We start from the raw sequence: 10454 nt of genomic DNA, 5'->3' as shown, positions 1-10454 counted from the left end.
GTATAATGTACATTAGCGCCCGGACATTTCTCCATGTCTTAACCCTACAAGGCTCGCCAAGAGATGAGTAATGCATATGCCTAGTACAATACAAAACATGAATGCAATCTAATTGAATCCTGCGACAGCCTAGGAGGGGATCCAAATACATTAAAATGACCAATAGTGATTTATCGAGAAAGTTGATGGGTACTGTAAATGATACGTGTACTTTGTATCTTTGTTACGGGGTACAGGTTGCGGCGATCAATAATTGATTACAGTACATTATCCACTCCAGGGTTGTAACTGATACAAGATTGGTATCATTTTATCGATCTAACACAATTATCTGGAGCCCAAAACAAGGAACTAGAAATAGAACTACTGTAGACTTCTCTAACAAGTAACCAAGACGGAAATAGTAGGGAAGAAAATATCTGCACTCCGCCTCGGAATTACGTATACACACTGCGTAAGGGTCGGCTGTCGGCTTTGTGTTTATTCTCGGATTTAGGGTCTCGTAATGTATTGTGTATGAGGGAACGGGTAAGGAGAATGGGCCCCGTGGGTGGCTTCTTTGCGTGGCGCCGCGTGGGCTTCAGACTACTGTATACCTACCTTCGTGTTCCATGTGGATTCACATGCTGGGATCGACCGTGTCGAATTAACGTGTTGGCAAATTTACTGGTAAATCTGATAGAAAATAATTTAGTGACTTGTATTGTCTTGGATATATGTATGTACATGTTTGAAAACCAACCGAGACCCAGGTATAGATGCAAGTGATAACGTAACTGAAAAAAAAAGGGAATGAAAAAGTTTAACAGCGGAATCAGGAATACTGAGGTCAGTCCGCCCTCCTCTGCGAACCCCCCCCCGGAGCGGGAAATAGCGAGAAGGTTCACCCTCGGCGGTCCACCTGCGCCAATTCCACCAGGGAAGATCAGTGGCGCGGATGGGAGGTTCTTTCCGCTCAGCCATGCCATTCAATGGCTCAGAAGACTCCTGGTCCCGCAGGTGGTCGAGTTGACGTTTATGGTAATAGCGATATGCAAAGTAGATACCCGCAAAGAAGGGGATCGCCACGAGACAGACACTGCCCCAGGCGAGTAATCGTCCAAAATTCCACCGGTTCGAGTAAGTCATTGTACCTGATGAGTGTGGGTAGTTGGAGGGGTATGTCCAGATATTGGATCCGGGGTTGTCGGGGTCGATCCAGGGGACTGTGTTGACGCCAACAGGGGGTATGAATGGTCGGGCGGCTTCTTCGCCTGGGAATCCGTAGCCGGGGGCATCGAGACAGGTCGAGTCGGCGCAGAATTCACGTAGTTCGGAGGAGGGAACAAAGGTGTATTTTGTTTCGGATTTGCCCAGGATTTTGCCTTCGCTATCTATGCCTTCAACCTTGGACCAGAGGTAGAAGCTGGCATTGGTATATTCGGTTTCGAAGCCGGTTTTGTTGACCTCGTCTAGCAAGGTCCACGGTCCAGTAATGTTCATTGCTCCGTAAAATCGCCATGTCTTGACGAGGGTTGCGCCATTCCAGCTGACGTAGAAGCTTGTTGGGGAGATGGGTTCGGCGGTGCGGGAATAGGACCAGAGAGCCGGTGAGTCGGTTGGCATACCGTCCCATTCGAACTTCGTGGCGCGGTAGTTCATGACAGTATCTTTGGCGAAGGCACCCCAAAACAACAGATTGCCTGCCTCGTCATGCTCGGAAACAAATGGATTGTTGCCCCATCCAATGAATACATTTCTGTTTGGTAGCATTTGTAGGTTTCCTTGACTTGAGCTCACCAGGTCATTTCGAATGGGCGCATAATCACGCAGCTGAAGAGCCGTGTTTTCCACATGGTCGATTAAAATAATCATACCAGCCGAATGAGCATGAGTCTGGTTGTATCCATTGTAACCATTGTTGTAAAGCGAGACAACAGAGTGTGTTGCATTTTCGAATAACCATCGCGCATCGTGTTGCTGCGAGAAACTGAAGTTGATGTTCTTAAATGTCGGCTGTGCACCATGAAGCCTCCAAAGAACCGATCCGTCTTTTCCAGAGATCTTGTAAATGGCACAGGTATGTCTCGACGAGATCAAATAGTCACCATCGGCGTTCTTATCAACCGAGTTGATATGGAAGTAATCCCACGGCTCGTGCACATTCAGTCCAGTGCCGGAGGTATCCGTGTGCGAAGGCCAAGTATAACTCATTGAAGGATCAACATGATCGAGCGAGCGCCATTCAAACAAGACCTTATTAGTCTCGATATCCACTTCCTGGAACACACTCTCCATCACCCATCCGACGCCGGTCTTGACGTTCCATGGAGTCATATCAAATTGGCGTTGCTGGTAAATAGTCATCAAAGCAGTCTTGCCATCATTGATCGGACGGAATTCGTGCATGTCACTCGAAGCCATTCCTCCGCCGGGTTGCACAGATCGTACGACCCGGTACTGATTATCCATAATGATACCATGGCCCCGACAATATCCTTTCTGCTGGTTTCCCTGGAAGAAACATAGATGATCGGCGCCATTGTACTGGCACACATGGATGCCGTGCGCATTGCCGGGCCCTGAAATTCCCCAGCCACTCCATACCAACTCCTATGTCGCATGAGTCAGCTCAGTGATCTGCATCTGTCTCCGCAATTCAGGACCTACCCCTGTGGTGTCAAAAATATAAGGACCGGGATTTGACAGCTCATATGGTGTGATGAAGATATAACCTGAGCTTAGTTTATCCGACTCGGACTTTTCCACGTTGAAGACTGGAGGGTAGATATCGGGTCTCTGTGTTGAGTTTTTAGCACATGACCCGAACGTGGCAGTCAGGGGGCAACTCACGGATTTGTAAAAGGAGGTTTCTTCTCCAACCACGCGGTCAGCGCATAACCACAGGAGCAGGAGCAGGAGCAGCGAGGGGGGAGCCCTCATAGAGGACATGATAGAGGCGACCATAAATCCTCATCCCCCGGACAAATTAGAGACAAAAACGAGAGCAAAGTGGCAAGAATGTTCATGCAAGGAGGGGAAGATAAAACATAAAAGCTGAATGTCCCAAGTCCAAGCACAAAGAGTGTACGAATCCCACTCCACAATGCCTGCAGACTGTGGACAGTAAGAACTCCAGCCTGATTGGCCGATAGCAGTTTAAAGCTGATGGAAAGTGCTTAGTCAGGGGGCCCTTCAGCCAACGCGAGTCAACGCCAAGATGTCCAACTAACTTGCGGGGCTCGGTAGTTCCTGCTATTGTTTTGTTCGGTGCTATGAGTTCTCCTGCTGAACTTAGCTCTGCAATTGTTTCTTTCCGTCAATATCTGTCGATCAACTCCCACTCTCTGTTCATCCGCGTATTACCAAAACATAATACAACCCATGTCCCGACTCACAGGCCACGTCATGTCCAACTAGTCCAACACGCTAAACCAGCCCCGAACACCTTAACTCCGAGGCATACGTACCCCATCGTGAGATCGGGATCCATACCGTCAACAGCCTCAAACGCCTCAGACACTCCCAAACACTCCCAAACACTCCCAAATAAAGAGTTCCGTAACCTAGCGGACGAACGATGACCCCACTAGTCAGCCAAGACCGGATATGGAGACGGATACCCTCCGTAGCAATTACTCAATACGGACGCAAAGTTTCTTTTCCGTCTAGTGGCACCCTAAATGTAGAAACTGATGCTGTTGCAATGCGCCCGATAGAGTCTAGCCACGTGCATGTGGCTGAGAAGAAGCATCACCTCTTGCGTATGCCACAGATCTGGTGGCTTAGGCTTTGTCTGCGTGCATGTGAGTTTTGTCAGGGTGTACGTTATGGGTCTTACATTGAAGGGTTGAGCCGATATTCAATTATTGACGAGCAATTGAGCTGCCATTACTTTACAGCTGATGCGTATGTATTATCGGATTACTTCGGATGTTGAGCAACAAACCAAGAATAGTTTCCGAGGCCAAATACGTATTTACTTACTTGCATCCTTCCATGTAAATCGATGAGAGGATAGGTGCATGTAAGATAATCAATCTACAAGCTAGTTACCAATAATCATAATATTGCCAAACAATCAAAGAAAAACAAGCAAATCAACCGCAAAAGATAAGATCCCACCCCTCCACCACGCGTGGCGAACACATGTCCACACGATTGGACATACCCAAGCAATGAAAGTCTTGGCTAGATTGCAAGTATGCACCCACTTCCAAGCCGTCATCACATACGCACACATGCATATGTACATGTACACATGCACAACAGTACGTATGTCACAGCAAAATGAAGAATAGACCAAGGCGCATAATCCAGCAGACACAAATCAGTCTGGACCGTAGCCGCCATCTCCGATGATCACAGGGAACAAAGCGCGAATCTATTTTAAGTCTGGATACAGTCCCCGTAGCATATCGTGGTATTCAGTATTAAGTAGTGTAGCTGTATTGATATGCAACGTTTATTTACTCTTTATCAATTGAGAACAGGGTAGTGGAAAGAAATGTAGACTCAAATCTGGGACATATTCTAGTATCGGTGTTACATACAGTACATGCGAGGGTATCAGTGTACAGTATGGTAATACGTTCAATCCGAGCTCGCCAAGACACTAATTAGCCAAGAGACCCGAATCTCCCTCCAATAAAATGAACCACTGGTTCGTACAGTACGAGTACGAATCAATCCGCGTAGCGAGCTCCGTTGAGATTCGGGGATAGTGAAGGACATGTAATGAAAGTTTTCTAAAATCGATTATTTACTTACAGTACTCCACGTACTAACGTTGAGTGGAACCTGATTGAATTCTATCACAGATCTACAGTCAATTGTAAAGGTTCGGGAATAGAATGATTTATAAAACATTTATGAGACAAGTGATATTTTAGTTTGAAATGCCATTTTAACTCCAATGCGCCATGCCTTGCCTGGTAAAGAAACCCAGTTCTTGCCACATCCATTCAAACCAGTTTAGTCCAGAGGTGAGGGGTTCTCCAACCCCTTGCGTAACAGCAATGTAAAGATCATCCCTCAGTTCAAAAGTCGGGGGTGGATTGTCCCACAATGTCAAGCGTAGGGAGAGGAATGCAACCCCTGAGCAGTGCCCAGGTAGAGAGGATGCAAGATCAAAGAGTTCAAGAAAAAGAAATGTGAAGTAAGACAATATGTACCAAAAAATTACCAATTTGGCTCCCTGTGCTCTCCCTCCAAAAATATAGATGAGATGCCGGAGATGTGGGTATTAGAGACGTTGATAAACAGTGATCTGCTCTTTTGGAAAAGAAGACAAAAATCACATAAAACCCGACGAACCAGCGAACGCCCGCGCACACTAGCAGCCAGCACAGATAGAAAACAAGTAACGACTAACGAAGGATCATGCAAATGCATTACCTCGAAAACCGCTTGAAAGCAACAGTTGCAGCAAAGCCGGCGGCAAGCAATGAACCACCAATGGTAACCGCCTGCAAGGCAGCGTTCATCATCTGGTGACGGTTACGGGTGCTGCAACGCTTGTAGAAATCGGCCATGTCGTTGCCGCGGGGGAAAGGCGTATCGGGCATCTCCTCCTCGAGGAACTCGCACAGAGGAGCCCAGCCGTCGTTAATGTTGTATTCGAGCAGACGCTCGGGGGGAACCATGCTGCGCACTTCGGCGACGTGGTCTTCGTAGACTTGCTTGCCCTTTCCGGGGAAGTCGCCGCGGAAGAAAGTCTCGAAGAACTTGTTGAGCATGGGGTAGTACATTCCTGCGGCCCAGCTGAAGTTTGACACAAACTTGTGCTCTGGGTCTGAGACACGCCAGTAGACGGTCTTCATAACGGATCTGTTTGATTGTCAGTCTTGGCTCGGGTTGAAAGGTGTATAGGGGAACATACGCGTGCCATGGGTCAACGTCGCGGGTGGTCAGGATGACCTTGGCATTAGGGTATGCCTCAATGAGCTCCTTTGCAAAGGCGCAGGCAGGCCAGTCACAGACGGCCTGGCAGTCACCCAGCAGCTGGTCCCATTCCTTGCGGCCGAACTCGCCTTCACCCTTGTACTTTGCGTTCAGGGCATCGTGCCACATGAGGCAATCCGGCGGGTTCTCAACACTGGCGCACATCATGTGGTAGCACTTGCCATAGCCCAGACGTTCGAAGGCTTTGCGCAGAGCTGTATCGGAGTCAGTCTGGTTCCCGGATGTATACCAATACCAGATGAATACTGGTACTGGTACTGATGCTCATACTCACAGGCAGTTCCAGTTCGGCCAACACCCAGAGCTAGCACCTTCATGGGCACTGTACGGTGGCACTTCCGGCGATCAATGTTTGTGTCATCGGTAAAGACATCAGTCATAGGCTGAGGAGCCAAGTTATCGGAGAGCGCGAGAGACATGGTGAATAGCTCAATTGCAATATATCGAAGTATGGAGAAGCAAGAGCAGAAAGATAAAGAAGGGACAGACTGGAAAAGTCTAGAAGGAAGGGGGTCTTTAAGAAAGATAGATAAGGGGGAAAATCATCAACAGAATCGAAAAAAAAGAAATAAAGAAATAAAAGATATCCACATTCAGCATGTTGATGTTCTGTCAAAAGTGGCGTCTCTTACTCCGAACACTCCCCACGTAATGCACGTATTGTAAGAAGCGACGTCACAGGCTGACGCACAGGGATGTCCAGGATTGTCAGGGGAATGTGGAGTTGGTATGTAATGAACAATACCGCCCTGCCAAGCCTGTGATCCACGTATACGAAGACGTTCTGCCGTTGGCCTCCGGAACTGCCTTTGACGATCCGTGCATGAGCCAATCCTCATTGGCGCAGGGCTTAAGGGCAACGCGTATACACTGTGGAACTGTGCCACTTTGATTGCACTGGACATTGAAGGTGTTGCATCACATTCAGAAGTATCAGTTGCCATACACCTCTATATGCACATCTGCACATCGGCACATACACATATCGTCAATCAAAGCACACACCCAAAGTATACATCTAAGACAGAGAAACCAATCTGCCGAGCTCCACTGCAACCAGATTGCTCAGGGGCTCGGAGACTTGGAAACCTGGGAACTTGGGCGTGGCTCGGCAAGTGGCGTCGATAACATGGTCGAGACTCAGTAACAATTTCCAGGCGGGCTCCACCTTGCCAAGCCGCATCCAATATACAACGGATCAACACTGGAAAAAAGGTAAAAGACACCGATGCTGCGGTGCAAATGGAGTCCGCCTCTCCTGGATCGGCCGCGCACCACCTATCTCGGGCAAGACTTGCACGCATGCGGATGTGTCGTCTCGAGGGGAACCCCCATGTTTCAAGAGGGTTGAGTGGCAGACGTTGACTGGTGTCGGAAATTGTGTCTGCTTTTTTAGTCCTGGGACATGTACTGTACAGTATCCTTGTCGGTGTCCAGTGGTGCTCAGTGATCCTCAATGGTCAGCGTTAGATTGTGCTGGTCCAATACCCATGTACACAGTACGGTGAGCTGAATGATCGTCCCGTGTGAGAGATTTTTCCATTCGGGGATGGCTGCTCGTGGGCCGGATGATCTATGCCAGGGTCGTTATTCTCGAACAAGTTCTGACGGACCGAAGGTTTGGCGTGAGTTGATGTTCGTAGGCTGTGTTGTGATAAGACTATATCGGATGGCGCTGGTCCGAATACAGTCAGTAACAGAGTCATTCATGGTACTGTACATGTACGGGGACATGTACAGTAACGTTCAGCATCACTTGATGCATTGATTCATGCTGAGTATATCATAGAAATCATGAGCGCATTAAGCAGTAGGGTGAAAAAAATGGCCAAGCAAAGGGAAACCCTCCAGGGTGGCAGGGGCACAGGTTAAATGTCCAGTGCCAAGACCTCATAGTAGCACACCACCATCGTCGCAATCGATGTCAACGATCACCTCACCAAGCCTTAACCGATTAGGAAGAGCCTCAGCCGAACTCCATATGATAAACATTACATCTAATCTAAGCTTAAACGCTGCTTGGTCCATGGGGATCTTCGCCATGCAACGGCAGTGTTTATCGGCAGTTGAAGTTGCGTCTGAGGGGGGGTCAACACAGGACATATCCCGACGAGAAAAGACAGAGAGAGAATACGAGTGGAAAGCTTGGCATGACCATAGAATGAGCTATAGATTGGTCCGTGATTTCGACATTGGGGCCAAAGTGGCGGAATGACGATGTGATGTTTGATTTCGATATCCCATATCCCCTGAACTAACCCTTGGTGAAAGTGAACGTGAATATGAACTCGAGTAATAATGTTGTCCAGTGAAAGCCACAATACCCCTGAAACTCCATGCAAATGACGGTGCTGTCAACCGCAGCCTGTAGTGTTGTTGGTGCCATCAAGCCAATTCGAGTCCGAGTGATCTCGATGTCGGCCACAGTCCCCGTTCACTACTCCAATTTATCAAGATGCTCCAGCCTCGTAAGCACGACCTGCTTGCTCGTTTCTTCGATCTCGCCTGCGAGAAAGACTTCGTCCAGGATAGCGTAGACCTGTCAACGAAATTAGCTCGGCTCCCTGCACTCCACATTCGACACGCCATCTTCACACACACCTTGTAGAAATTGAACACCAAATCCAGCTCGCAGACATTGCCAAAGAATTGATCTAGCACTTCGACAAAGAAATGGATAGCCTCGAGATAGGCGAGTTCATTGTCATTGGCATCGACACAGACACAGAAGAACAATCCAGCATATCGGCGGTAGACAACCTTTGTACTTCGTCGGAATTCGACGAAATTCGACTGATACTTCTGGTCTCGGGGGGCGACAAGGCGATGAACCTAATGGTGATGAGTGTTGTTTAGCTGAAAGGCCCAACAGACTGCGATGCGCAATGCGGGTGGTGGTGGTGGTGATGGTGATGGTGATGGACGGAACGAACCTCGCCTTTCAACTTGACTTTCTCCTCATCCTGCAACGAGTATTAGCCAAGTTCACTTTCTCTCTCAATTGCTGTTATGTTCTGGCATCACTCACACTGTATGGGGCATACCACTTCGCCAGGCGCGTTTTCCCCCTATACCATCATCAGCACATTGAATCATTAAAATGAGACCTGCGGGACAGCCACTCACTGGCGATTCTGAACCAGGATAAATGAGAGAACCATTTTGGTGTTAAGCCAGGGTGTTACCTGGTCTGCATTCGTAAAACCACTCGGGGAGAGTGCTGCGACAAGCTTTGGTGGTTTCTCCGCTGCTCCCGTTATCGAAGCTCCCCTCAACCCCATATTGCCATTCTTCACCGCCTACAGATTTGATCTTATCCTCGAGCACTCTACTAAGGAAGTGGAGAGTCGGAATTCGCTGATTTATTTAACATGTGGATTTGTTATTCAATTGGATGGACAGGTTCAAATATATGGAATAGAAAGTGGCTAATACAGTATTTTCACAAGATAAGAGTATCAGACATAAGGCGTAGAATTCGTTAAGCTCCAATCCCGAGGCACAGCCTTGCAGGTAGGCATGAGGATGGATGAGAGATGATTTAGTGGTGTTCCCCGAGGCTCAAAAGGCGCACTCACTACCCAGAGCTCATTCGGTTGAAGAATCTCGTCAATCGAGCCTATAGACAACGTTAGCACGAGAACACACATTCCAGACATGCCCACGCATAGACAACAAAAATCAATCCAGACTCGGATTTCAACATACCGTCACACTCTGCGGACTAGAAGGCTCCGTGGGATTCTCCCCATGCCCATGCCCGTTCCCATTCCCGTTGCCACGCCCATCTCCTTCATCATCCTCATCCTCGTCCTCATAATCCTCATCTTCACTCTCCGACTCCGGAAACCACCTCTCCGGATCCCCGTTGTAAACCAAATACCACCCAATCTTCTCACCAGGCGCAAGCCGATCCCTCAAGGTCTCCAGCGCAGCAGTCTCCTCATCCGTAAGACCAGACCCCTGCTCGACAACATCCTCGATATTCTGTCCACCGGTCGAAGTGGCTCCATCCCCGCCGTCGGGAATCGTCAGCACGCGCGCACCGACATACGCATAATCTTGACTGACAGTCCCGCTTGTCTCGTCGGCTGGATCGTACTGCTCGATAAATTGCAGCTCGGGCAGGCGGGGCAGGATATCTGGGTTCGTTTTGTTGAAAGATTCCACGATGAGAGATGTTGTAAGGGGTTGTTGGATGTATTCTGCGGCTGCTTCTTCTAGGTTGTGGAGGACGATGTAGACTCGTATTCCAGTGAAGCCTGCGCGTGGCCAGCGGAAGCCGTGGAGCATGTATACTGGCATGGTGGGTTTGCTCTCTCTCTCTCCTGCGGACTTTTTTTTGGTGAGATCTTGGGGGGTTGGAATGGCTTGCGCGTGGCAGAGTGCCTAAGTTAGGTCGCGTCTTGGTAAGTTGAGGTGTCGGTTCATATTGTGGAGGGCGGTGATCGATCGTTTTTGCTGGGGTTTCCCGTTCCCGTTTCAACGGTCCCCGTTCGGCGTTTTGACAC

General features: G+C 48.7%; 3 protein-coding genes across 3 annotated transcripts; all 3 read right to left on the bottom strand.

Moving 5' to 3' along the window:
* Positions 1–663: 663 nt before the first annotated feature.
* Positions 664–2931, bottom strand: N7511_004894 (arylsulfotransferase family protein; the record flags this gene model as incomplete). The annotated part of the gene is made up of 4 exons (XM_057127319.1): positions 664–675; positions 853–2592; positions 2650–2778; positions 2833–2931. The coding sequence occupies 4 exons, from the start codon at positions 2929–2931 to the stop codon at positions 664–666; spliced, it is 1980 nt and encodes a 659-aa protein (XP_056986209.1).
* Positions 2932–5372: 2441 nt separating this feature from the next.
* Positions 5373–6362, bottom strand: N7511_004893 (sulfotransferase family protein; the record flags this gene model as incomplete). The annotated part of the gene is made up of 3 exons (XM_057127318.1): positions 5373–5808; positions 5861–6137; positions 6218–6362. The coding sequence occupies 3 exons, from the start codon at positions 6360–6362 to the stop codon at positions 5373–5375; spliced, it is 858 nt and encodes a 285-aa protein (XP_056986208.1).
* A 2018-nt stretch (positions 6363–8380) lies between these two features.
* Positions 8381–10248, bottom strand: N7511_004892 (AP-2 complex subunit sigma; the record flags this gene model as incomplete). Its single annotated transcript, XM_057127317.1, has 6 exons — positions 8381–8482; positions 8545–8775; positions 8877–8906; positions 8972–9011; positions 9070–9242; positions 9652–10248. 6 exons carry the CDS (start codon positions 10246–10248, stop codon positions 8381–8383), a joined length of 1173 nt encoding a protein of 390 aa, XP_056986207.1.
* Between the last annotated feature and the right edge of the window lie 206 nt (positions 10249–10454).

Source organism: Penicillium nucicola (genome assembly GCF_028828085.1).
Source record: "Penicillium nucicola strain IBT 29836 chromosome Unknown utg000003l, whole genome shotgun sequence".
Taxonomy (NCBI): Eukaryota; Fungi; Ascomycota; class Eurotiomycetes; order Eurotiales; family Aspergillaceae; genus Penicillium; species Penicillium nucicola.
This window is presented reverse-complemented; position numbering and strand designations above follow the sequence as displayed.